Source organism: Notolepis coatsorum, assembly GCF_963971535.1.
Source record: "Notolepis coatsorum genome assembly, chromosome: 13".
Taxonomy (NCBI): domain Eukaryota; kingdom Metazoa; phylum Chordata; class Actinopteri; order Aulopiformes; family Paralepididae; genus Notolepis; species Notolepis coatsorum.
Genome location: NC_140177.1, coordinates 93,287,376 through 93,314,774, shown reverse-complemented (window position 1 = coordinate 93,314,774; position 27,399 = coordinate 93,287,376). Strand labels below are relative to the sequence as shown.

The window sequence follows — 27,399 nt, the reverse complement described above, 5'->3', positions numbered from 1 at the left end:
CTGTGCTCGCCTTAAGACTCCGGTATCGCTTGCCTGACCGCAGCAGTTCAAAGAGGCAGTTGTTCGGGTCGCTCGAGTCCTTAATAATTCTCTTAGCCTTCCCCTTGCACCGCTTGTTGTAAATGTTCTGGAGGGTGGGAAGCCCCCCTCCAATTGTGCGTTCGGCTGAACGTGTCACTCTTTGTAGTCTGCTACGGTCTTGTGCAGTGCTATTCCCAAACCAGGAGGTGATGTTGCCGGTCAGGATGCTCTCTATTGTACATGAGTAGAAGTTCCTAAGGATCTTCTGACTGACTTGGAACTTCCTTAGGCGCCTGAGGAAGTAGAGGCGTTGTCGTGCCTTCTTCACAACACTGTCAATGTGTGTGGTCCATGTCAAGTCCTCGGATATGTGGGCTCCGAGGTACTTGAAACTGTTCACTCTCTCAACCGGTGCCCAGTCGATGCTGAGGGGGCTGTAGTCCTTGACCCCCGACCTCCTGAAGTCCACAATCATCTCTTTTGTTTTGCTGACGTTCAGGGAGAGGCAGTTCTCCTGACACCACTGTGACAGGTTCTCTACCTCTTCCAGGTAGGCCCTTTCGTCGTTGGCAGAGATCAGGCCCACCACTACTGTGTCATCAGCAAATTTGATGATGGTGTTGTTGTTCCGCTGTGCTACGCAGTCATGTGTGTACAGGGAGTAGGGGAGTGTGTACAGTGGGGAAGAGACTGTACATTAGGAGGGGGTGGGGGGGTTTCGACATTTACGGTGGCCAGTTTCGAATTGCAGCCTCCCGTAGGTGCTCTTTTAGAGCGGTTTTGAATGTGGGTAGGGATTCACATTGCTTTACAGCTTTGGGTAGGGCGTTCCACATTGATGTGGCATAATTGCGAAACGTGTTTAGTCCCTTGTTTGAGCCGAATCTGGGTTTAACATGATTTGTGGAGCTCCCTCTGGTGTTGTGATCGTGGTATTCACTGACCTTTGGGAAGTATTTTGACATGTACATGGGTACCTTGGTCGTGTAGTGTATCTTGTAGACCAGGCCCATTGCAAGTTGCTGTACTCTGTTGTCTACTCTAAGCCATCCTAGGTTGTCAAAGTGGGCAGGGGTGATCAAAGTCATTTTAGCTTGGCCCTCAGAGCCCACCACTTCTAAATATTCTATATATTTTTTAAAGTGACATATAAAAACGCCACATTTCCCACACTCACCAGCTACTATTCCGTTTTATTAAATATTTTTGTTAACCAGGTAAGTCATTAACACTTTCAGTGCCAGGCCGTGTTTTCCTTTTTACCCTGTTGATGCCACGGTCCACAGCCCATGTAACGTTAATATCGCCTAATCTATGTTTTAAATTATGCTATGTGTCTAATCTGCCCATCGCTTATCAAAGAATCATTTTCCAGTGAACATTGGCAAAGCAGATTGTGTTTTTATCGCTTCATTTCCTTTTTATAGCATTTTGAAAACCACTCGGTTTCGAAGAAAAAACAACACATCCCATGATAATCGCCTTTTACTGGAATATTCCAGAACGTTTTCATTTGTCGGTCTATTTATGAATCGTTTTCAAATAAACGCTAGATGGTCGATAGTATATGTGTGCGCACGCATAATCGCTGCTATTATTTCCTCATGGCTTTTACAGTGAAACAGCCATATCACATAGTGGAAACGCTTATATCTCCATGAAAACGAGTCTGATTATCCTAACACTGATAACATAGATTCCTTACCTGACATCAGATGGTATACAAATGGTATATTCCAATTCCTGATCACCATTCGAAAAAATCGATAAGTATATTGATCCAACGTGTGTACAGATGCTCCAGAATGAACTCTGGTAACTCCGGCTGCATCAGTGGACTGGAAAATGTGGACTGGAATTTTTTTTCCCATCCATTTTCATTGAGTCCATACCAAAAGGGTGATTTACCATCTGGGAGACGATAGGGGGCGCTTTTTTCACATCTGATCGCCGGCAGCCCCTGGATCTCCAACGGTAGGCTTGCGTGATGCAATATGATTTCAGATCGCTAAAAAAATAAATAAAAAAAATTCAGAGAAAAGCCGTGACGTGGCTTTCAACGTCACAATCGTAAACCCGAGATTAGCCGTGAGTGGCGCTCAAAGTGTTAAGAACAAATTCTTATTTACAATGGTGACCTGGCACAGCATTTTGAGGGATATCATGAGCTGGACATTAGGGTAGGCTATAGATGGGATAGGACTCGCGCGGTAGCACGAAAAACTTTCCCTTTTTCTTTTTTGCTTGCACGCAAACGGTGCTGTCCAGGTTCTGATTTCATACAATACACACACCCACGTCTACTAGGCTACTACAGCGAGCCCCACTCATTTCATATAGTGCAAATTAATTGTTCAAATGAATGTTAGGGATTTCTTCCCTCGCTCCTTTAATTGATATAGTATGGACCAGCTTACCAGATATTCAGAGCGACAAAGTTGTATTTCTCAGACGGTGTCACAAGAACACAGAGAACTCTCCTGCAGCCCATGGGCTGCTGCCTCTCGCACCAGCATGAATACACGTGACATGACATTATTTATACCCTCTGGACAAAGAGAAAAAGGGAGGGGTGTGTGTGTGTGCGTGTGTGTGGTGTGTGTGTATGTGTGTGTGCTTGTGTCCAACTGCCATACATGGTCTGGTCCGAGATTAATCTGATATTATAGGTCTGCCCCTCCTCACTGGCCCGTGTGTGTGTGTGTGTGTGTGTGTGTGTGTGTGTGTGTGTGTGTGTGTGTGTGTGTGTGTGTGTGTGTGTGTGTGTGTGTGTGTGTGTGTGTGTGAGTCCGGATGCAGGGAGACACACAGAGCCACGGCCCCAACAAGACCGTGGAGAGACAATGGGAGCTCAGATATATAAGATATTAGCATTAATGAACTAAAAACATATCAACTCCCCGTTTTTGACATTAAATCAATATGTCAACACAATAGTTCATTAATGGATCTGTACCCGCCGATTATCATCCATTACACGCATCACACCTAAACCAGGAGGGATAAACAACGGTCAGAGAGGAGAGAGAGAGATAGAGGGAGGGGGGGAGCGGGAGAGAGAGAGAGAGAAGAAAGAGAGAGACACAGATTTGCAACTTTTCAGACAATACACTTAACCCATTGGACCCCCCTTACTCAGGCACCTAACCCAGAGGAACCCCCCCTCTATTACAGTGCACTCCCTGGTCCCGTCTTCTAGGGCGTGGGTCTCCTTCCTGAGCTGGTTCCCGTTCCAGGGTGCGGTCCCCTGGGCAAAAGTGTCTCCTCTGGTCTGCTGCCTCCTCAATGTCTCTGGACTGTCCCCTCCACCTCTCCTCAGCTGGCCCACCGTCTCTTCAGCTCTGCCTCAGTGTCTCTCCTGCTGCTGCCTTCTCCCTCTCTCGTCATCGATGATTTGCGGCTGCCTCCTCCTCCAGTCTGTCTCTGTTCATCTCCGGCCTGTTCTCCGTCTCCTCCTTTCTGTCTCCTGGTTGAGGGTCGTCTGGTGGTCTCGTCACGGACGTCTGAGGGGCTGCTGCTGCATCTCACCCCTGATTCAGACGCACAGCAGGCAGCTGGTAGTGAATGTCTGGATCTTCTGCACCGTCTTCTCCGTGTCTCCATTCCTCCTTTCCTCCTTCTGATGTCAGGAGTTCTGGTTCCGTCCTTCTTGGGTACAGCTGGCCCACATCAATTCTCACTGGAACCTCCATTTGTTAGGGATTTCTTCCCTCGCAAGTCCTTTAATTGATATAGTATGGACCAGCTGACCAGATATTCAGAGCGACAAAGTTGTATTTCTCAGACAGTGTTTATTGTCGATCACAAGAACACAGAGAACTCTCCTGCAGCCCACGGGCTGCTGCCTCTCGCACCAGCATGAATACACATGACATGACATTATTTATACCCTCTGGACAAAGAGAAAAAGGAAGGGGTGTGTGTGTGTGTGTGCGTGTGTATGTATGTGTGTGTGTGTGTGTATGTGTGTGTGCTTGTGTCCAATTGCCATATATAGTCTGGTTTGACAAAGAGAAAAAAGGGAGGGGTGTGTGTGCGTGCGCGCGTGCGTGTGTGTGCGTGCGCGTGTGTAAGTATGTGTGTGCGCTTGTGTGTGCCTGTATCCAACTGCCATACATGGTCTGGTCCGAGATGAATCTGATATTATAGGTCTGCCCCTCCTCACTGGCCCGTGCGTGTGTGTGTGTGTGTGTGTGTGTGTGTGTGTGTGTGTGTGTGTGTGTGTGTGTGTGTGTGTGTGTGTGTGTGTGTGTGTGTGTGTGTGTGTGTGAGAGGCCGGATGCAGGGAGACACACAGAGCCACGGCCCCAACAAGGCCGTGGAGAGATAAATGGGAGCTCAGATATAAGATATTAGCATTAATGAACTAAAAACCTATCATGAAGGCATCCAATATGATTAACCATTGTCTTACCTTAATGCAACAAAAACTAAATGCGACGTTTCGCGCATCAATGATCTTTTCTGCTTTAAGTTTGTCTGTGAGATCACTTTCAATGTGAAGCGGACTCAGAGTTGACCGTCTCTCCTGGCGCATATTGTTGTTCTTCTTAGCCAGTTTCGGATGCGCCTCATTGGGAAAGGCTGTTCACAAGTTGCGGTGCCGACGGCAATGAAGGAAACGGTTTCCGTCATTTGGATCTCATCATGCTTTGAAAACAATGTACATAGTAGCTCTAAAAAGTTTCCACGGTTTGATTAACTCTGACTCAGTCTCATCATGCCCTTGGCCTCAGGTGATCCGTGTTATGCCCAGGCGGCATGTAACTTGGAATGGAGTTCCAGGTCTTGGCAGCTCTCACGGAGAAGGCTGATTTGCTAAATGTACTTGTCCTTAATGGAACAGCCAAGTCACCCGGTACAACAGTTCTGAACCCGAACGCGGAACTGCAAGTTTGTTGGTAAAAGACTACATGCGAACCTGGAGGTGAAAAATCGGAAAGTGGGGGTGGGGCTAGACCATGGAGGGGTTTGAAGACCAGACTGGCATCGGTTAGTTTGATGATGCGGCGTGATTGGCTACTGCCTGCAGTCTGGAATGTTAACGGCCACCACACCTAATGCCATTGACACCTTGGTTGGCCGACCCTTGCGTATTGTCACCACCGGGCTGCAGCAGCCCACACACACAATATCGTAGCCTGCTCGTTAGGCTGCTCGTTTGGGTCGGCATTGCCTCCCCTGGCCTATACCCGCCGCCTATGGTTCCATGATAGTTTCCTTATTCTCTATCATCTGCTATTATGTAAGGGATAATGTATGCCTACGAGGTCATTGTCGCAAAATAATTGACCGACACGGAGTTTAAAATACCGAGGCGCCGCGCCGAGGTGTTTTAAACGTAGTGAAGGTCAATTATTTTGCGACAATGACCGAGTAGGCTATACATTATCCCGCTTATTACATGGCTAACTTACTAACAATATACCTAATTCATTTGACAAATCGCAGTTGTTCTGTGGCTCTGTCAGCCCAAATAAAGTGATTATTATTATCGCGGGCAGCCTCTGTGTTCTGGCTCCGCTGTGTTCTGCTCGTCGCTCCGCCCCCGTCATCGCCGGCACGGCAGTGTCTAATTGCACTGAAACAGTGTGTCAGTGGGCTTGATTGCGAACAGCTGCGCTCTGCGGTCATTATTGAAAAATCTGCTGTCATTATTGAAAAATAATGACCGCAGTCGGGGGGCTGTTGACCAATCACAAGCAAGCATTTCGCCGAATGTGAAAACGCCATGTAATAAAGTCTATTATCTGCCTGATTTTATTTATATCCAGGCATGGCTGTATTATAGGCTACCACCATGGGTCCCCTGAGGAACCCAGAATTTATTGCCGATATGAATAAAAATTTGCTGTAATGAAAAAGTTAAATAAATCTCAATACAACTCAAACGCATTGAGAACAATAATTTGCCGCATGGTAAAGTTATGTGATACACATCTTGTTCACAATGGTGGATTATGTTGGTCAAGGCAGCAATATATCTCTGAGCTGTCATGAGTGTTTAGAAGACAACAAGATCCAATCCTGGATGTTGGGCAAACTGGGAAGATAATGGATAGCCTACTAATTGATATTGTATACCCATAGTTTAACCACCAGTAATAATAATAATAATAATAATAATAATAATAATAATAATAATAATAATAATAATAATAATAATAATAATAATAATAATAATAATAATAATAATAATAATAATAATAATAATAATAATAAAACTTTATTTGTATAGCACCTTTCATACAGAAACTGCAGCTAAAAGTGCTTCACAACAGAAAAAATAGGCATAAAATGAGCACATAAAGTGCAGACATATAAAATCACAGTTTTTCACATTAGGATATAACATCCCAACAGGCCACCTTGTTTATGGTTTGATTCAGTTTAAAAAAAAAAATAGACAATAATAAAAAGAGTAAGATAGAATAGACAGAGTAAAATAGTGCAATAGTGCAGTGCAAAGTAGTAGAATAGAATAGACATGAAATGATCACATACAAGTGCAGTAATTAACTAAATTAGACAGGATGCCAAGTTTTTTCACTTGTGTTTCCCCCCCATATCTTGCCACTTTCACAGCTTTTTGTCTTTCTTTCTCTCTCCCCATGCTGTGGGCTCCGTTTTAGATGGCAACTGAGAATAATGTATGTCCTCTCTCTGTCCACCTCACTCCCCCTCTCTTTCTCTCTTATAGGGTGGACTTTATATATTTCAGCTGTTTGACTACTATGCCTGCAGTGGAATTCCATTAATGTTTTTTGCCGTTCTGGAAGTTGTCGTGGTGGGATGGATATATGGTGAGGAGCAATATGTTGTTGTCCAAAGACAATAATTCAGATTTCTGGAACCCTAGCCCTATTTCCTATTTGATCATCATTTTCTAATGATGTTGTCGATTGGAGTCCTTTCTCAGCACAATCCATGCTGCTCCTCATAATGGACACCCACAGTTCTGGCTAGTTAGCCACAAACAAATATAAAGTCAATGGGGTCAAGCTCCTGTACTGAAATCTACTCCACAAAGCATACAAAGTAGATTTCAGTTGCGTTGCGTTGTGGACCAGATTATTCTCTGGATGGACTTTTCCCCATTGGTTGATTCCTTCGGCCAGTACCATTTTAGGGCCAGTAGTTTGAGTTTGAAACAACAAGGAGGCTTTCATTTTGGGAGAACATTTTTTGTTTGCTTGCCCCTTGCTGCCCTCTAGTGGTCAATAAATAATATTGCAGCTTTAAAGTAAGATAAGATCATATATTCCTTTATTGATCCCCTTGGGGAAATTCAGGCACTATAGCAGCATGGGGGAGGGTGGGAGATACAGGTACATGGTAATAGTAGAAGACATAATACAGGCAATACAATTATAGTACAGTAGAAAAGGAAGAAATATGCAGTGTAAACAATATAATAGGCAGTGTTTTACTAATAGCATGTCATGTTTGCCCCTTCAAAAGAAAGTTTTATCAAACTCAACAACAATTTTATTCCAGAATATTAAACAATTTCATAACACATAATAAACATTTCACAACACATGAGTTCAGATGTTGAAGGCTTACACGACTAACATGAATGTATGTCCCCAAGGTGCTGATCGTTATTATGACAACATTAAGGACATGATTGGCTACCATCCTTCACCTTTCATGAAGTACTGTTGGAAGTATGTCACACCGACTATGTGCACTGTAAGTAATTATACTATCATTACTATCATTCCTGTAAGTACATGGAATCTGAACACAGCAAGAAGACCTAAACTATGGCACATATTAATGCCATTGTGTGGAAGCCACTGAAGGGGAATGCCACCCGATATAAGAATGTTATTCCTGTGCCCCAGGACAGTTCAAGCAATGTTTGTGAACATTCAACACTTTTTAAAGGACCATACCAGTCAATTTTGTACTTATTGTCGGAAAGTGCCCCCTATCTTTAACTAATGTTGTGTTCATAGGTTTCAGTGTGTTTAGCTGATCTTAGCTTACCTTATTAACCACCATTATATCATTGATGTTTAAAAGAGGTGGAAAATACTTTGAAATAACTTTTCAAATAACTTTTAGTTATAATAAAGTCACAAAGCATAATGCCCTTATTTCACTAACATGAGTTGTATATTTTCACCTAACATTCCAGAGCCAATATATATTTTTTCCCCCAGATTGACACCCATGTGTTTTTGAAGTTATACATTGGATATATAATGGGTTTTACGGTCCTTAGGGTCATGAAATTTGCTCACAACTTTCAAATTGCGGCACGGTGGTGTAGTGGTTAACACTGTCGCCTCACAGCAAGAAGGTCCAGGGTTCGATTCCCGCTTGGGGACCAGGTTTCCATGATGCCAGTTACCCAGGTGGGGTATCTCCCAGGCCTTTCTGTGTGGAGTTTGCATGTTCTCCCCGTGCTCGCAAGGGTTTCCCCCCCGATAAGATAAACCCAATGGAAAAACATGCACAACAACAAGATCGCTAACGCTGTGGCGTCCTTGACGAAGACGGACAGGAGCACTTGGATTGGTCCCCTGGCGCGGCTCACGTTGACGCCTGTCTGCTCCCGGCTGCCCTTGGGGGGGAAGGACGACGGGATGGGTTAATCGCAGATACGAATTGCATGCATGCATCGCATGTGTGCCAATTGATGACCTCGGAGCAGGTCCTAAATTATTATTATTATTATTTTAAAATGTAACAGAATTTTAAATATGAGGTTTTCACCCATACAGTAGCTAATATATGTAGCAGGGTGGATTATCCCTGCTTCGTGGGAACGGTTGCTGGCAGTCACAAGGTAGCTGGACACAGTAGAGCTCCGTCTGACTGCACCCTCGTCTTTGGGCCTGGAGCGTCAAACCGGGACCCGGTAGTGGGAGTGAATGGGGCCCGGGATTTACCAACCTGGTTTGTGAGGAGTACTCCCCAACTCGCTCTCACTTCCCTGATTACCTCCGTGGGCCCTCCCACACCTAGTGACTGATATGCCTAAATGGATTCGTCCCTCCCGCAAGCAGTACCCTCCCTTGATGACCACTAGAAACCTTACAATGAAAAGGGGAGAGTTGGGTAGGAAGGGGTCAATCATATATACGTTACCCACACCAAAAGAGTTAATACTGGGCACAGGAATGGACACGCACACACAACAATTCCCGTCTTAGTTGTTTAGTATTAATTATACTGGGCAGTGACAAGTATTACTGCAATGAGTCAAATGGCATACACTATCATTATTCCTAACTACTAATAATTAGAATAATAACATATATAACACTTATAAGTACAATAATACCTTCGACCCCAGGGAGAAACAGTTTGAACAAGACGGGAAATTAAGAGGCATGACCGTCAATCAAACCATACACTGTATCACACTCAAAAGAACTCAAAAATGTGGGCCCACTGTACCTTGCAAAAGCCCTATTCTAATGCCGGCATCTATTGTTTGGGGCTCCCCTTATGAACTATAAGGGGAGCACCACACTGTGTACGGTGTAAGGCTCCGGAGCATAGACGCTCGTTTATACTCATCCAAAATGGCCGCCTCGCCGCGCCACTGTTGTCCGGGAGGCAAGATGGCGTCGAGCACTCTCGACGAGGACACCAGCAGGCGGAGCTGAGCAGAGAGGCAGTGCTGGCTGAGAGTGTGTGCTGGGCGATGACGACCCCTGCTGGACGGGACGAACACCCGTAAGCTGCAGGCAGCCAGGTGCAGGTCTGATTGAAGTCAGCCGGAGCAGACTGATTGCAGGCAGCCGGGTGCAAATCTGGTTGAAGTCAGCCGGAGCAGACCGGTTGTTGGCCCACGCTCGCCTCGGGGCTCGCACTCTATACCGCACACAGTAGCTACTATAACTCGATTGTTAAGGACTTTGATACTTGGTTAGCCGCACGTTACTTATACCGCACACAGTAACTATTATAACCCGATTGTTAGTGCCTGGCTCTGCACTAATTGTTCACACACTATCGCTGGTACTGCTAGGATATCGCGTCCACTAGCAAGTACCTCCTATCACCCGTTGCTATCTCACGGGGCCCTCTGGCATAACTTCTGCAACAGGGCTCTCCAGAGCCCCCGTCCGTTGCGACTGTTCGTTGTTCAAGTTCACTGCCGAAGAGGTTCTCTTTCCGTCTCGCGCTCCCATATATCACGTTCCATCTCTCTCCAACACTCTCTGTCAGACACCGCCCCCTGCTGGTCCCGCCTACTAGTAGTCACACAGGGAAGGATGTTGATTATGGTCCAGCGATACTGTGTATAGTCCATACTTCAGTCGATAGAAGGAAGAGAAACTCATATCATTGCTCGTGGGAATATCAATGATGTCTTTGTGTACAAAGGGAATATAAAACACCAGTCAGCAGTCCTGAATAATATACAATATTTTCAGACTGCTACATATAGATGAGTGTTTTACTTATTTTCCTCTCATAGGTAATGTTAATCACCTCCATGGTAAGGTTCAGTGCCCTGAAATACAACAACACCTATGAGTACCCCGGGTGGGGCTACGCCATTGGGATATTCCTTGCCTTCTCCTCAGTTCTCCTGGTTCCACTGTGGATGCTCTACATTACGACTGTAACCCCTGGTACTCTGAAACAGGTATGCTGTGAGCCTGTGACACAGCTGTGTCTACAAATGTGATGTGTTCTCTGACATGTTATGTAGGACACAAGCAATCAGTGCGTAGTGAAAAAACGAATTCCTGTTTTCACATTTCTACGTTTATATTGGGTCTAAAGTATTTTTAAGACAGGTGAGGAAAAGAAAATCTGTTTTCCTCTGAGTGGATCTCAGAGATTGTAGCCTGACACATCAGACCCATGGAACACTACACAGGCTATCTCTCTTAGGTTTTAAAGCACGACACATAAAATAGCCTCCTGATGAAAATGGTCATCTATAAAGACACTTACGGTGGTGGTGTCTACCTTTATTTCAACCAAAAATGCTTAAACAATAATGTTAGTTGTAGAAGGGAACTCATTTTGTGAAAAAATGGAAAGCTTGCCAATGTTCATGCAGCAGAATTGTTACAATAGCCGATAATCCATTTTCCCAATGATAAATCCCTATACAGGTGGAACAACCATGCAGTGACGTCAGACTATACCTCCCTATTGCTCATACACACCAGTTTGTTTACCCCCAAACTAAGATGGCGGCGGTCTCGTGACGTCAGTGTCTTCGAGAATTGTTATGATTGTTTGTGGGATGAGAGACAGGACCCCTCCACACCGCGTCTATACTTTCCGTAGCCGCATTTCTGGCAGACGCTCTCTGATTGGCCACTGTTGCCCAATCGCGTGACGAGCTGTGTCTTTGCCCATTTCCGCGTCGAACAGCCTGCAAACTACCTGGCGTTCTATCGCCATGCTCTAAGACAAACTCTAACCTTAACCAACTTCGAAAGAGTGCCTAAGCTTAACCGTCGAAAGAACTTGCCGTCACGCTCTAAGACAAACTCTAACCTTAACCAACTTCGAAAGAGTGCCTAAGCTTAACCAGTGTAGAAACAGGCGTCGGCCAATCAGAGAGCGTCTTGCCAGAAATGCGGCTACGGAAAGTATAGACGCCTCCACACCACCTGGTCAGGTCAAAGTTCATTTGAGAACATTAGTTTATTTCTTAATTTGCTGCTTCCAGACCCAAGGAGAGAGCTAGCTTGCGTAGCATTCCATGGGTCTGAGGGGAGTGAGATTGGACACCTGAAAGCGCTTGTACTAATGGCTAAAAGGTTTTTGTTTATATACTTTTTATTGCAAAATCTTCACATTAATCTATGCAAAGTTCATATGAAACAATACCATTTAGAAATATATATATATATATATACATACACACACATTTCTTTTTACAATTAAAAATAAAAACATAACATAAAAAGCTGAAAGAAACACACACACACACACATACATACATACATACATACATACATACATACATACATACATACATACATACATACATACATACATACAGGTATACATACTAATGACTAAAACGTTGACCTGAATCTACACCTTAAATCTTGAATCCAATTAAAATGTAATTAAAAATAAGTAAATACTGCTGGTCCTTGGGTGTTTACCTAACCCAAATCAGAAAACAAATGTACAAGTTAGGACGGATACATATATACACACACACACGTAAACAATACCCCTTCATACCCTGACATTTAGCTTAACATTTACCAAAATATTCTGTTTCCTTCCCTTCTTAAGAGACTGAGAGTGCTGTGCACTCCATCAGAAGACCTGCCTGGTGCATCACAGAAGACGCCTCTCAACCCTGAAACACCACAGTTACTCACAGAACTGTGTGCTCTGAACATGGCTGAAAATCATATTAATGACAAATCTCAGGACACTTTTAAGGAATAGACTGTCCTACACTAAGGTGCCAGAACACAGACAGCAGCCTTACATGGTAGCCATTTTCTGACACATGCTGAAAGACTGACAATGTAAATTATGATGGGGCAATGGTTTATAATACAGATTGCTCATAAGCCCTGATCAACTGGTGATGATTTAAATGGTAATTTTAGATGAGGACCATGGAGACTCAATAACATACAATTATGTTGGAGTAAACGCGTAATTTAGTGGTCGAGTCTACAAGGATGTCGTAGAAGTGGTATCATGTTAATATCTTTAGATTATGTGTCAAAACAGTGTGAACATATGGGTACAGGATTACCTCCATCAGAAACAAGTTAGAAGAGTCATTTATATGTAATGGGAGACATTAACATAATCTGGTCAATAGGTGGCGGTATAGGACTGGTGTTTAGTGACTTCGCCTTCCAGGGACCCGTTACTGTGTGCTTAGGAACGCACGAGGCAATCTCAGCCTCACAACCGGGAGGAGCCAGAGTCAATAACATGGTGTCTGCACCTTTCCTTTGTCAAATGATTAACTACAACCTGTTTCATAGGTGGGTAATATACTACAAAACACACATAAAGGTTAACAAGGATACATGCAATGTCGAGGGTTCAAATGAAGTAACTATTGTCGATGTTTGAGTCAAGTTTAAGAAGTTTAAGACGACAGGTAACGTGGTTGAGAAGCAGACCGTCTATTGATGGCGCCACGTTTCGTTGGTACATTTAAATAGTGTTGGAACACAATTGTCCATTTAAGCACTAACGTGTCGAAGTTAAGTATCTCCAAGGGGATTATAAAGGTTTATGTTTTGAAATACATACTGTGTTGGGTTGAATTGCTGTGTAGTAAATGTGTATATTGTGTACAAGATGGTTAGAGGGAAAGTACTTTAGCTTACCCTACAAAGAAGGTAGCTAAACACCGGGGCTGTACCACATGCTCTCTCTCTCTCTCTCTCTCTCTCTCTCTCTCTCTCTCTCTCTCTCTCTCTCTCTCTCTCTCTCTCTCTATTGCGCCCTCAGTTAAATGTAAATATAAATCTATTCCCTTGAGTTATACCATGGTCACGGTTTAGCAAATTCCTAGTAGGGTTGAGAACGGCCCGATACAAATATATATATAAATGTACTTTCAGTGCACATTTGAGTTTCAATAGAACTTGAGACAGGAACACACCTATGGATAACACTGAGGTGTGGAGGTATTTCGGTATACTAGAGAATAGTGGATATGACTGATGATAAGTGACTGATGATAAAGGTAACACTTATTGGTGATTTAAGGAATTGTTTGACAGACAATGAGAATGACAGTGTTGGTTAAAAGACATACTATGGTCCCTTCCAACATGCCTAGACATGTCTAGACAGAGGTTAACAGGATAATGTTTCTCTTCTCACGTGCTTATATTTAAGACGCCAAATATGTATAAAGACATAAGTAATCACAATGTACAGTATATAATACTGGATAACTACATTTAAAAGGAAAATGCTATTGAAGTGAACCAGGGTATCCTAAAAGGGTAGAATGTGTGTTGCAATGATGAATATGCTTTTGAATTAATAACAAGTATGGGATTATAATTGAATGTATTGAAGTAATGTAACTAAATGATACAATGATTATACAATGATGATACAATGATGATACAATGATTATACAATGATGATACAATGATGATACAATGATGATGATGATTGATTGATTATTCTATTGAATGAATAAATGTTGTTGAAATACACAACCGGGAGGAGCCAGAGTCAATAACATCGTGTCTGCACCTTTCCTTTGTCAAATGATTAACTACAACCTGTTTCATAGGTTAAACATATCTCTGCTATCAGGTGCCATATCCTGGTACCTGTAACAGTTTATTGGGGGCTCGTCCGGGATCAGCGCCACCTGCTGGATGGGAGCTGATCCAGAGATCTTGACACCTGGACCAACCGCGACCCGATGAACCAGGAACCAACGCCCGGTGTAAAGGTCGTCGAATGAGGGATTGATCTGCGCAGTATCGACAGCAGTGAAGTGCCTCATCTGATGCCAGATGACAACGAGACTACGTCCACTACTCTACCTGACGAGAAGGAAGGCCGGTGTCGTGTAGAGGAGACCCACCCACCACGGAAAGTCGTCACAGTGATCCTGAACTGAGAGCCAAGTGCGAGGAATCGGGAAGCAGCCATGGGAGACAGCGAGAGGAAAAGCTTGGTGTGGGACATCAAGAAGAGCCTGCTCACTCTACCTGCGGATGAACTGTTTCGCATTGCCGAGGCATTGGAACTGATACCAGGACTGGAGACGTCTGACCGAACCCACCTTACCGTAGACGACGTGGAGGGGTGCTTCAACTTTATCAACGACTATCTGTACAGTAAGGTTTTACTGGAGTTAGAGGATACAGGGTTGTCTTATTTATTACAGATAAAAGATGTAACTGATGGACTTATGCAGAGTGAGGTGGTGGGTCTAGAAGAGGGTAAAACCGAGGGCCTACGGTCCACCAGTCAAAGTGATGCAGTACCAGTCGACCCCGTTAGCGTCTTTTATGATGTAAGTGAAACCATTGAGGGTGTGCCCACTCCAAAAGTAAGCAACCAGGTTTTACAGTGCCTGCCCAGTGTACCACCACCCACAGCTCAGGCTGTGCCATTGAATAAGAGTGTAACAGACACCGAAAGTAAACAGAAAACCCCTGGTGTGTCGCCAGATAAACTAATATCTTTACGAGAACTGTCGTACCTTCACCGCAGGGAGTTTAAGCTCCAGGGAGGTCAGATAGGAGACCAGGGATCAGACATTAGTTACAACAGTGTCTGCAAACAGATCGACGAAGGTCTGAAGGAGCAATTCAGCGATGCAGAGGTTGTTAGAGCAGTCTTGAGAGTGATCAAAGCTGGCAGCTTTAAGGATATGTTAATGGTAAAAGACGATTTGACTATCGATGAGCTGAAGGGTTTTCTCCATTCTCACCTCGGTGAACAAAGTAATACAGAGTTGTTTCAAGAACTCATGTGTACAAAGCAAAAGGATAGTGAAACACCACAGCAGTTTTTGTAAAGAGTCATAGGACTCAAGCAGAAGATTTTACTAGCATCAAAATATGCTGCTACTGACGTTAAGTACAACGAACGAACCGTTCAGGATGTCTTTCTCCACACTGTATATCAAGGTTTAGGACACAAACATGATGACATTCGTAGGGAACTCAAACCCTTACTTGAAGACAGAGTACCTGATGAGGCCATTCTCAGACAGATGAAAAAGGTCATGAGCGATGAGAGTGAAAGACAGCGACGGTTAGGGCCTACCAATCGCAATAGACCCCCCCATGTACATAGTGCAGGTGCTGAGGTGAAGGGAGCACAGTGTCCCCCCCCCACTAGGGAAGAAAATACAGGAAAGAAACTTAAACTAGACCCGATCCAGCAGTTAACAGAGAAAGTAGAGAAACTTACCAATCTAGTGGATCTCCTGCAACAACCACCCCAGGTCAGAACAGGGAGGATAAATAGGCAGAGGGACAGGCCATATGGCTGTAGCAAATGTGTAGCACAGAATTTACCTAATTGCCCTCACTGTTTCCATTGTGGCGAAGAAGGCCATAGAGCGTTAGGCTGCCAAAAGAGACCACCGCGTCAGGGAAACTGAGGCCGGTCACTGCAAGAGGACAACCATTGACCGGTTCCCCTTTACTGTCCCAAACTGACAACCGTCGTACTAGTGAGCCTGAGAAGGAAAGAGTAAGAGAGGAGAAAACTGCACCTAGAACAGGAACCAAGACGGTAAACCAGATACAGAAGCACACAGACCCCCCTAATTTACCAAACACTAAGAGTGAATGCCTCGCCAAGCTCGTAGGGAGAAGAGCTCTCACCCATTGTAACCTAAACGGTTTAGCAGTCCAAGCCCTGCTTGATACAGGGGCCCAAGTAAGCATGATTGACAGAACTTGGAAGAATAGATACTTACCTGACATGCCAATCAGACCCCTTAGCGAAATCATCGAAGAAGAAGAGGAGTTGAAAGTCTACGCGATAAACGGTGAGGTCCTCCCATTTGATGGTTGGGTGGCCCTTACGGTGAACTTAAAGGGGAATGAAGATCCTAACCTGTCAATCAATGTGCCTTTCCTTGTAAGCAGCCTTGTCCTTGAGAGACCCCTACTGGGTTTTAATGTGCTGGAAGTGATGATACAAGAACAACCTGGAAGACTGATCCCAACTCTCACCAGCCTGCTCTGTAACGCCATGGTGATACCAGCCGAGAAGGCAGAACTCCTGGTGAGTTATATCCAGACTGACAGACCCCCTGTCCAGGTTGGTCGCCTACGAACAGGTAAACAAGCCACTGTCATCCCCGCCGGTCAAGTGGCCTGGGTCAAGTGCCAAATCCCCCCCCACGTGGACCTGTCTGACCCCACCTTCCTGTTCGAACCAGATGACAGCAGTTTAGCGCTGGCAGAACTGGATGTTGGAGAAGGCCTGCTGCAAGCGCAAAACCCCAGGAAGCCGTATGTCACCGTGCCTGTGGGAAACAACACAAGGCATAACGTCACTCTCTCCAGGAAGACAGCTCTGGGCAGCATCCATTGTGTTGGGAAAGTCATCACGACAGACTCCCCACGGCAAACCCCCATCCCAACCTACTCACCTGAAATCTCCCAGCCCACGGTACCCCCCAACCGTGCTGCTACAACGTCGGCTGTGCCCAGCTCCATCCTGTTCAAACCCCCCGTCGATCTCAGTCACCTCGACGACAAACAACAGACAATAGTCAACCGGATGCTTTGTGAAGAGGCTGGGTCCTTTGCACAAGACAGTGGTGACATTGGGTGCATCCCGAGCCTGCAGATGACAATCGCTCTCCATGATACTGTCCCGGTCCAGAAGACGTACTCATCAGTACCAAAGCCACTGTTTAAAGAAGTAAAAGAGTACATACAGGAACTGTTAATGAAAGGTTGGATAGTCAAGTCAAAGTCTCCATATTCTGCCCCAGTAGTCTGCGTCAGAAAGAAGGACGGCAGCCTACGGCTATGCATCGACTACCGCCTCCTGAACAAAAAGACTGTGCCCGATCGTCATCCACTACCTAGAATACAAGACCTGACTGACACGCTTGGAGGCTATACCTGGTTTAGTATCCTAGACCAAGGGAAAGCCTACCACCAGGGCTTCGTCGCCGAGGGTTCACGACCCTTCACCGCCTTCATCACTCCTTGGGGTCTTTACGAGTGGGTGCGCATCCCATTTGGACTCTCGAATGCCCCTGCAACGTTCCAACGGAGCATGGAGGAGATGCTAGGCCCCCTCAGGGACGAATGCTGTATCCCGTATCTTGACGACGTACTCTGTTACGCAAAGACATTTGAAGAACATGTAGAGACACTCCGCAAGGTTCTCCAAGCCCTTCAACGTCACGGAGTGAAATTGAGACCTGAGAAGTGTGACCTCTTCAAGCAAGAAGTCAGATACGTGGGTCGCCTTGTGTCAGCAGAAGGGGTCAAGATAGACCCACGAGACATTGAAGCCGTGAAAGCCCTGTCAAGTAAGACACCCAGAACTGTCGGCGAAGTGAGGAAAATAACAGGATTCCTGGGATATTTCCGTTCATACATTCAGGATTTTTCCCGAATTGCCAGACCCATCTACGAGCTACTCCAAATCAAGCCAGGAAAGACCCCAGCCCCAGCGCGGAGTAAGAACATCAAACGCCCCCAGTTGCCCTCCAGAGAGCCCATAGAGTGGACCACGGAACAGCAGAGAGCACTTGAACAACTGATTGACCTTCTCACAAACCCCCCTGTCTTGGCATATCCTGATTTCAACCTACCCTTCAGGTTGCACACGGATGCCTCCGACCAAGGCCTGGGAGCTGTTCTGTATCAACATCAAGATGGAAAACTGAGAGTCATCGGGTACGGGTCAAGAACATTGTCACCAGCCGAACGAAATTACCATATGCACAGTGGGAAACTGGAGTTCCTTGCATTGAAATGGGCTGTGTGTGTGAAATTCCGTGACTACCTGTATTATGCCCCACACTTTACTATCTACACCGACAACAACCCGTTGACCTATGTAATGAGTACTGCCAAGCTCAATGCAGTCGGTCATCGGTGGGTTGGAGAACTGGCAGACTTCCGGTTTGACATCAAATACAGACCCGGAAAGTCCAACATAGATGCAGACACACTTTCCCGCCTTCCCCTGGATATGGAGAGATATGAAAGGACCTGCACAGAAGAGCTCTCTAATGAAGCAGTACGAGCAACGTGGGAAGGAAGCCAAGCAGCTGAAAGGAAAGACGTGGCATGGGTTGCGGCGCTCAACATCGCGTCCCCAGACTCAAACCAGCAGTCTCACCCACACCTACAAACAATCAGCCACAATGAACTGGTGAAGGCCCAAAAAGAGGACCAAGCCATCAACACGATCAGGGAGTTGAAAGAGTCGAACACGAAATTGTCAGACGACGTACGAAGAACCGTAAGCGCAGCAACCCGAAAGCTACTTCATGAATGGAGCAGATTACATATTGAAAATGATCTCCTTTACAGAAAGACCAATCAATACCAACAGTTGGTCCTCCCTGTAAAATATAGAACACTTGCCCTGAAACATCTACATAATGAGATGGGTCATGTTGGAACAGAAAGAGTGATCCACCTCGCAAGAGAAAGATTCTACTGGCCTTTCATGTCCAGAGAGATTGAAGAATATGTGACCCGAAGATGTCCTTGTATCAAGTCTAAGAAGCCGGTCACCCATGTCCGAGCTCCCATGGGCAGCATTACCTCCAACTTCCCATTAGAACTTGTGTGTATCGACTATCTACATCTGGAAACCAGTCGTGGAGGGTATGAATATATTCTAGTGGTGATCGACCATTTCACTAGGTTCGCCCAGGCATACCCCACCAAGAACAAGAGTGGGAAAACAGCTGCAGAGCGTATCTTTAATGACTTTATACCCAAATTCGGTTATCCCTCGAAATTACATCACGACCAGGGTCGAGAATTTGAGAATAAACTGTTCCAAGCACTGCAACGGCTGTCTGGGGTCGGCCACTCTAGAACATCACCCTACCATCCACAGAGCAACCCAGCGGAGCGGCTCAATCGGACCATACTACAGATGTTGAGGACATTGACTGAAAATGAGAAATTGCGGTGGAAGGACCACCTCCCGCATGTGTTACACGCGTACAACTGTACCAAACATGAATCAACGGGTTACTCACCCTTTTTCCTCCTCTACGGTCGTCATCCACACCTCCCCGTTGACCTGTTGTTTGGGTTAACGAAGAAAGAGGAACCGTACTCACCCAGAGGATACGCGGAGCAATGGGCTGAGAAGATGTCTGAAGCCTATCGGATTGCTTGCGAACATAGCAAAAAGTCCAGTGCAAGAGGAAAAGTAACTTATGACAAGAAAACAAAAGGAGTAGTACTGCAGTCAGGAGACAGAGTTCTGGTGAGAAACCTCAATCAGCGTGGAGGACCAGGCAAGTTGAGATCGTACTGGGAGAAGGCGATCTACGTGGTCAAAAGCCAGCTCGCTGAGAGTCCAGTATACATTGTCTGCCTTGAACATGGAGACCAGAAAAAGACCAGAACACTACACCGAAATCTCTTACTGCTGGTAAATGATTTGCCCGTGGAAATGACTCCACCACCAGCCAGAACTGTCCCTGCGAAGAAAACGAATGACAGACCAAGACAAGGAAGAATGTCAGACACACAAAGACAAGTAGAGACAAGGGACAGCAATGACAGTGATTCGGATGATGACAGTGACAGAGGATACTGGCTAAGGATACCTGTTGAAAGGACAGAGGAAAGATCACTTGGACACCGTGAACGACGACCTGAAGTCATGCCAGGCCTGCGCCCTGAGAGTGAAGACGACAGGGGAGGAAACATGGATGGGAATTTGCCTGTCTTGGCCAGACCGGAGGGAAATGTTAGTGAATCAGGGGAAGAAGAAGAAAGGGAGACCCCCCAAGCTCACTCTCCAATACCCCAACCCCACTCCCAAGCTCACTCTCCAATACCCCAACCCCACTCCCAAGCTCACTCTCCAATACCCCAACCCCACTTCCAAGCTCACTCTCCAATAGCCCAACCCCAACCCCAAGCTCACTCCCCCGTAGCCCAGCTCAATCTCCGAACCCCTCCACTCTCGCCGGTAGAACAGGTCCAGTCAGAGGTTAGGAGGTCTGCCCGTGACAGAAGGCCTAAACAATGTCTCACGTATGATATGCTAGGTGAACCGTCAGTGCAGAACAAGGTGACCGTGAATTCAGTAGTACAGTGGCCACCGATGGTGCCCGCACCACACCACAGTCCACTACCACGTCAATTGATACCCTTCGTAATGCCATGGTTGCATTCAATTTTTTACAGCCTTCCACAACATGGCCAGTATGCTTACCGTCCAGCCGTCACCCACGGTCCGCCCATGGGAAGTTTGTTAGGGGTCCACGCCTGAGGGTGATATTGGATGGGTGTATTTAGTGATTTTCGGAAATGTCAGGAGCCATTTTTTTAAGGTCAGGGAGTGTGTGATGCCCACTAGAAGTGGTATCATGTTAATATCTTTAGATTATGTGTCAAAACAGTGTGAACATATGGGTACAGGATTACCTCCATCAGAAACAAGTTAGAAGAGTCATTTATATGTAATGGGAGACATTAACATAATCTGGTCAATAGGTGGCGGTATAGGACTGGTGTTTAGTGACTTCGCCTTCCAGGGACCCGTTACTGTGTGCTTAGGAACGCACGAGGCAATCTCAGCCTCACAACCGGGAGGAGCCAGAGTCAATAACATCGTGTCTGCACCTTTCCTTTGTCAAATGATTAACTACAACCTGTTTCATAGGTGGGTAATATACTACAAAACACACATAAAGGTTAACAAGGATACATGCAATGTCGAGGGTTCAAATGAAGTAACTATTGTCGATGTTTGAGTCAAGTTTAAGAAGTTTAAGACGACAGGTAACGTGGTTGAGAAGCAGACCGTCTATTGATGGCGCCACGTTTCGTTGGTACATTTAAATAGTGTTGGAACACAATTGTCCATTTAAGCACTAACGTGTCGAAGTTAAGTATCTCCAAGGGGATTATAAAGGTTTATGTTTTGAAATACATACTGTGTTGGGTTGAATTGCTGTGTAGTAAATGTGTATATTGTGTACAAGATGGTTAGAGGGAAAGTACTTTAGCTTACCCTACCAAGAAGGTAGCTAAACACCGGGGCTGTACCACATGCTCTCTCTCTCTCTCTCTCTCTCTCTCTCTCTCTCTCTCTCTCTCTCTCTCTCTCTCTCTCTCTCTCTATTGCGCCCTCAGTTAAATGTAAATATAAATCTATTCCCTTGAGTTATACCATGGTCACGGTTTAGCAAATTCCTAGTAGGGTTGAGAACGGCCCGATACAAATATATATATAAATGTACTTTCAGTGCACATTTGAGTTTCAATAGAACTTGAGACAGGAACACACCTATGGATAACACTGAGGTGTGGAGGTATTTCGGTATACTAGAGAATAGTGGATATGACTGATGATAAGTGACTGATGATAAAGGTAACACTTATTGGTGATTTAAGGAATTGTTTGACAGACAATGAGAATGACAGTGTTGGTTAAAAGACATACTATGGTCCCTTCCAACATGCCTAGACATGTCTAGACAGAGGTTAACAGGATAATGTTTCTCTTCTCACGTGCTTATATTTAAGACGCCAAATATGTATAAAGACATAAGTAATCACAATGTACAGTATATAATACTGGATAACTACATTTAAAAGGAAAATGCTATTGAAGTGAACCAGGGTATCCTAAAAGGGTAGAATGTGTGTTGCAATGATGAATATGCTTTTGAATTAATAACAAGTATGGGATTATAATTGAATGTATTGAAGTAATGTAACTAAATGATACAATGATTATACAATGATGATACAATGATGATACAATGATGATACAATGATGATACAATGATGATACAATGATGATACAATGATGATACAATGATGATGATGATTGATTGATTATTCTATTGAATGAATAAATGTTGTTGAAATACACAACCGGGAGGAGCCAGAGTCAATAACATGGTGTCTGCACCTTTCCTTTGTCAAATGATTAACTACAACCTGTTTCATAGGTTAAACATATCTCTGCTATCAGGTGCCATATCCTGGTACCTGTAACAAGTACCCCGGGTGGGGCTACGCCATTGGGATATTCCTTGCCTTCTCCTCAGTTCTCCTGGTTCCACTGTGGATGCTCTACATTACGACTGTAACCCCTGGTACTCTGAAACAGGTATGCTGTGAGCCTGTGACACAGCTGTGTCTACAAATGTGATGTGTTCTCTGACATGTTATGTAGGACACAAGCAATCAGTGCGTAGTGAAAAAACGAATTCCTGTTTTCACATTTCTACGTTTATATTGGGTCTAAAGTATTTTTAAGACAGGTGAGGAAAAGAAAATCTGTTTTCCTCTGAGTGGATCTCAGAGATTGTAGCCTGACACATCAGACCCATGGAACACTACACAGGCTATCTCTCTTAGGTTTTAAAGCACGACACATAAAATAGCCTCCTGATGAAAATGGTCATCTATAAAGACACTTACGGTGGTGGTGTCTACCTTTATTTCAACCAAAAATGCTTAAACAATAATGTTAGTTGTAGAAGGGAACTCATTTTGTGAAAAAATGGAAAGCTTGCCAATGTTCATGCAGCAGAATTGTTACAATAGCCGATAATCCATTTTCCCAATGATAAATCCCTATACAGGTGGAACAACCATGCAGTGACGTCAGACTATACCTCCCTATTGCTCATACACACCAGTTTGTTTACCCCCAAACTAAGATGGCGGCGGTCTCGTGACGTCAGTGTCTTCGAGAATTGTTATGATTGTTTGTGGGATGAGAGACAGGACCCCTCCACACCGCGTCTATACTTTCCGTAGCCGCATTTCTGGCAGACGCTCTCTGATTGGCCACTGTTGCCCAATCGCGTGACGAGCTGTGTCTTTGCCCATTTCCGCGTCGAACAGCCTGCAAACTACCTGGCGTTCTATCGCCATGCTCTAAGACAAACTCTAACCTTAACCAACTTCGAAAGAGTGCCTAAGCTTAACCGTCGAAAGAACTTGCCGTCACGCTCTAAGACAAACTCTAACCTTAACCAACTTCGAAAGAGTGCCTAAGCTTAACCAGTGTAGAAACAGGCGTCGGCCAATCAGAGAGCGTCTTGCCAGAAATGCGGCTACGGAAAGTATAGACGCCTCCACACCACCTGGTCAGGTCAAAGTTCATTTGAGAACATTAGTTTATTTCTTAATTTGCTGCTTCCAGACCCAAGGAGAGAGCTAGCTTGCGTAGCATTCCATGGGTCTGAGGGGAGTGAGATTGGACACCTGAAAGCGCTTGTACTAATGGCTAAAAGGTTTTTGTTTATATACTTTTTATTGCAAAATCTTCACATTAATCTATGCAAAGTTCATATGAAACAATACCATTTAGAAATATATATATATATATATACATACACACACATTTCTTTTTACAATTAAAAATAAAAACATAACATAAAAAGCTGAAAGAAACACACACACACACACATACATACATACATACATACATACATACATACATACATACATACATACATACATACATACATACATACATACATACATACTAGGCTTGGGCGGTATGACGGTATTAAGGTATACCAGGGTATTTAGAAATACCTACGGTATTGATTTTCAATACCGTCCGTCACCGTCAAAATCACAGATGCGCTTCAGTTTCTATAACAGTGAAACGGAGTTTTGAGTGTAGTGCACACACTGAGTGTAGTGCACACACTCGCCAGCAGAGGGCGAGACCGCTCTAGTGGAGCGAGTGGGTCACAACGGTGTAATGTTGCGACAGTGCTGTGAAAATACCGTAAAGCGTTGTGACGAGAGCAGTGTTGTTGTGGTCCTTGTGGAGCAATCAGTCTCTTATTATATGTGAACTAAAGAGTACAAGGTTTACACAACAGCCCCCACCCGCCTTTTTATTGTATTTGTACCGTCCTGTACTATCCGCTGTCAGCTGTTTATCTCTCTCTGTGAGCTACTGAGCTTGAATAAATAGCGTTAGCTCAAGTTAGTAGCGTTAGCTCTGCGGCTAATCTTGGATTACCCTGAACTAAATCAATGGCTAGGTTATAAAGCATTCGAGTAGTTTTTACTGCACATAGAAGTAGCCAAACAACGGGAGCATTTCGGGAGCATATGACCAAAACCCAGGCAATTTCTAGCCCTTAAGGAATCAAATAGTCTGCCATGGCTATAGGCTAGATGCTAACGCTAAAACGGTGCGGGCTTCTACCGGTGCGGGACGGGACTATCATTCTGAGAGCTGACGATGATTTGTTTACTTGGTAACACGTAACACCCCCCCCCCCCCCCCCCCCCCCCGCTGATGAAAATGAAAGTCATACCGTCAAATACCGTGCACCGGGGTATTATAACATAAAGGTTTGCCGGTTTGAAAATAAGGATACCGCCCAAGCCTAATACATACATACATACATACATACATACATACATACATACATACATACATACATACATACATACATACATACAGGTATACATACTAATGACTAAAACGTTGACCTGAATCTACACCTTAAATCTTGAATCCAATTAAAATGTAATTAAAAATAAGTAAATACTGCTGGTCCTTGGGTGTTTACCTAACCCAAATCAGAAAACAAATGTACAAGTTAGGACGGATACATATATACACACACACACGTAAAAACAATACCCCTTCATACCCTGACATTTAGCTTAACATTTACCAAAATATTCTGTTTCCTTCCCTTCTTAAGAGACTGAGAGTGCTGTGCACTCCATCAGAAGACCTGCCTGGTGCATCACAGAAGACGCCTCTCAACCCTGAAACACCACAGTTACTCACAGAACTGTGTGCTCTGAACATGGCTGAAAATCATATTAATGACAAATCTCAGGACACTTTTAAGGAATAGACTGTCCTACACTAAGGTGCCAGAACACAGACAGCAGCCTTACATGGTAGCCATTTTCTGACACATGCTGAAAGACTGACAATGTAAATTATGATGGGGCAATGGTTTATAATACAGATTGCTCATAAGCCCTGATCAACTGGTGATGATTTAAATGGTAATTTTAGATGAGGACCATGGAGACTCAATAACATACAATTATGTTGGAGTAAACGCGTAATTTAGTGGTCGAGTCTACAAGGATGTCGCAATGGCGCATTTCTAGATAAACGTGGATTTATGTCAACATCTTGATTTTTGGTAATTAGGGATTTATTTTTATTTTAAATAAACAAAGTCTTGGCTTTCAGAATATGAAACTCTTGTCACCAGATTCAGACGATAAATATGATAAGCTTATAAAGGCATGATGACAAGCTAGTTGAACAACTATCAATCGCACTCTGGTCCTACTCACAACACTCCCTCCCTCCCACTCTGTCTCCCTGAAATTATGAATGAAAGGCTTATAGTAACATGGCAGGGGTGGGTTTTCATCTGATTTCAAATGAACAAAGTCTTGGCTTTCAGAATATTTAGATCTTATCGCCAAATTCAGATAAATAAAAGTAGGGGCGGCTGAGTGGCGCAGTGGGCAAGGCGCTTGCCACTAACACAGGATATGCTGGTATCGAGCCCAGCTCTCGGCGTTGCTACCGGCTTGGCCGGCCGTCATACTAACACAATTGGCAGTGTTAGAGGGTGGGAAAGCCGGTGGGTGGGGATTGGACGTTGTGGACAGCGACTCCTACAGGTCGGTTGGGTGACGCCGGTACGGCAGAAACAAGAAGTATCGGGGGCAGCGTGAGCCTCCCACGCGTTACTCCTCGCCACTGAGAGTTCGAGCTGTTGCGGTGAAAAGATGCGACAGGCTGCCTCCTCGTGTACCGGAGGGGACACGTGATGCAAGGCTTCTATCCTCACTACAGCCAACCAGTGGGAGGCATAGTCTAGCAACGTTCAAGACAGGGGAGGGAAGAATTGGAAATACGAAATTGGGATGGGAGAAAAATAGAAAATAAGGAGAAAAAGTGGATAAAAAAAAAAGATAAATAAAAGTAGCAATTTAACAACCGCAGCACTGGGCTGTTTCTCCCTTCCTCCCCTCCCCTTTACTACAGATGTCCCTGAAACAAAACCATGGATGAATGACATCAGCAGGGTCATTACAATTGGCTGAAAATGTTCATCTTTTTCTGGTTCGCCCAATAACATTAACCGCGGGAGACACATGAAAGACACATGAAAAGTTAAACATTTCATTCAAATTGTATACCGATGAGTGTGCACGTGGGTATGAGTGTGCATGTGAATCTGGGTGTGCACACGACCAAGTACATGGTCATAGGTGCAGTGCCGTCTGGGAGAAATGCGAGGCCCTGAGCGAGATTTAAACGCGAGGTTAAAAAAAAATAAAAAATTATTTAACACTATGGCCGCCAAGGACGCCTTACCTCGTCATTCCCCGCCATGCTAATTCTGCCAATGACGCCGTAACACGTCATTGAGATCAATATTTCAAAAATCTGTGACCGCAATCATATTTCTCCCGCGGAGACTTGAGATCTACTGTTGATCCCCTCTCAACTCTCCAACGGTTCAAGAGCACCATCTGGTGGCCGATCGGCGGATCGCCCAAACCGGAAACCGGAAACGGAAACTGGTGCTCATCCAAAATCGGTCCGACCACTCGCTATAGGTCCCGGGACTCGGGCTCGACACAATGGATAGCGATCCGTTACCAATAACTCGATAAACAACATGATTTGGACGTATATACTATTATACAACCTGGAGATGGATCGCATATTTCAACATCCCATAATAGGAATATTTTTGCT

The 27,399-nt window shown here is 44.6% G+C and overlaps 1 protein-coding gene across 1 annotated transcript in view; it reads left to right on the top strand.

Moving 5' to 3' along the window:
* LOC311239438 (sodium- and chloride-dependent GABA transporter 2-like) overlaps window positions 1-27,399 on the top strand; it is a gene marked incomplete at both ends in the record, with an annotated part of 118,304 nt that overhangs the window by 77,886 nt on the left and 13,019 nt on the right. The window contains 2 exons of the mRNA XM_084327743.1: window positions 6,722-6,824; window positions 7,616-7,716. Coding sequence (XP_084183869.1) covers window positions 6,722-6,824; window positions 7,616-7,716 — 204 coding nt within the window. The remainder of the gene's footprint in view (window positions 1-6,721; window positions 6,825-7,615; window positions 7,717-27,399) is intronic.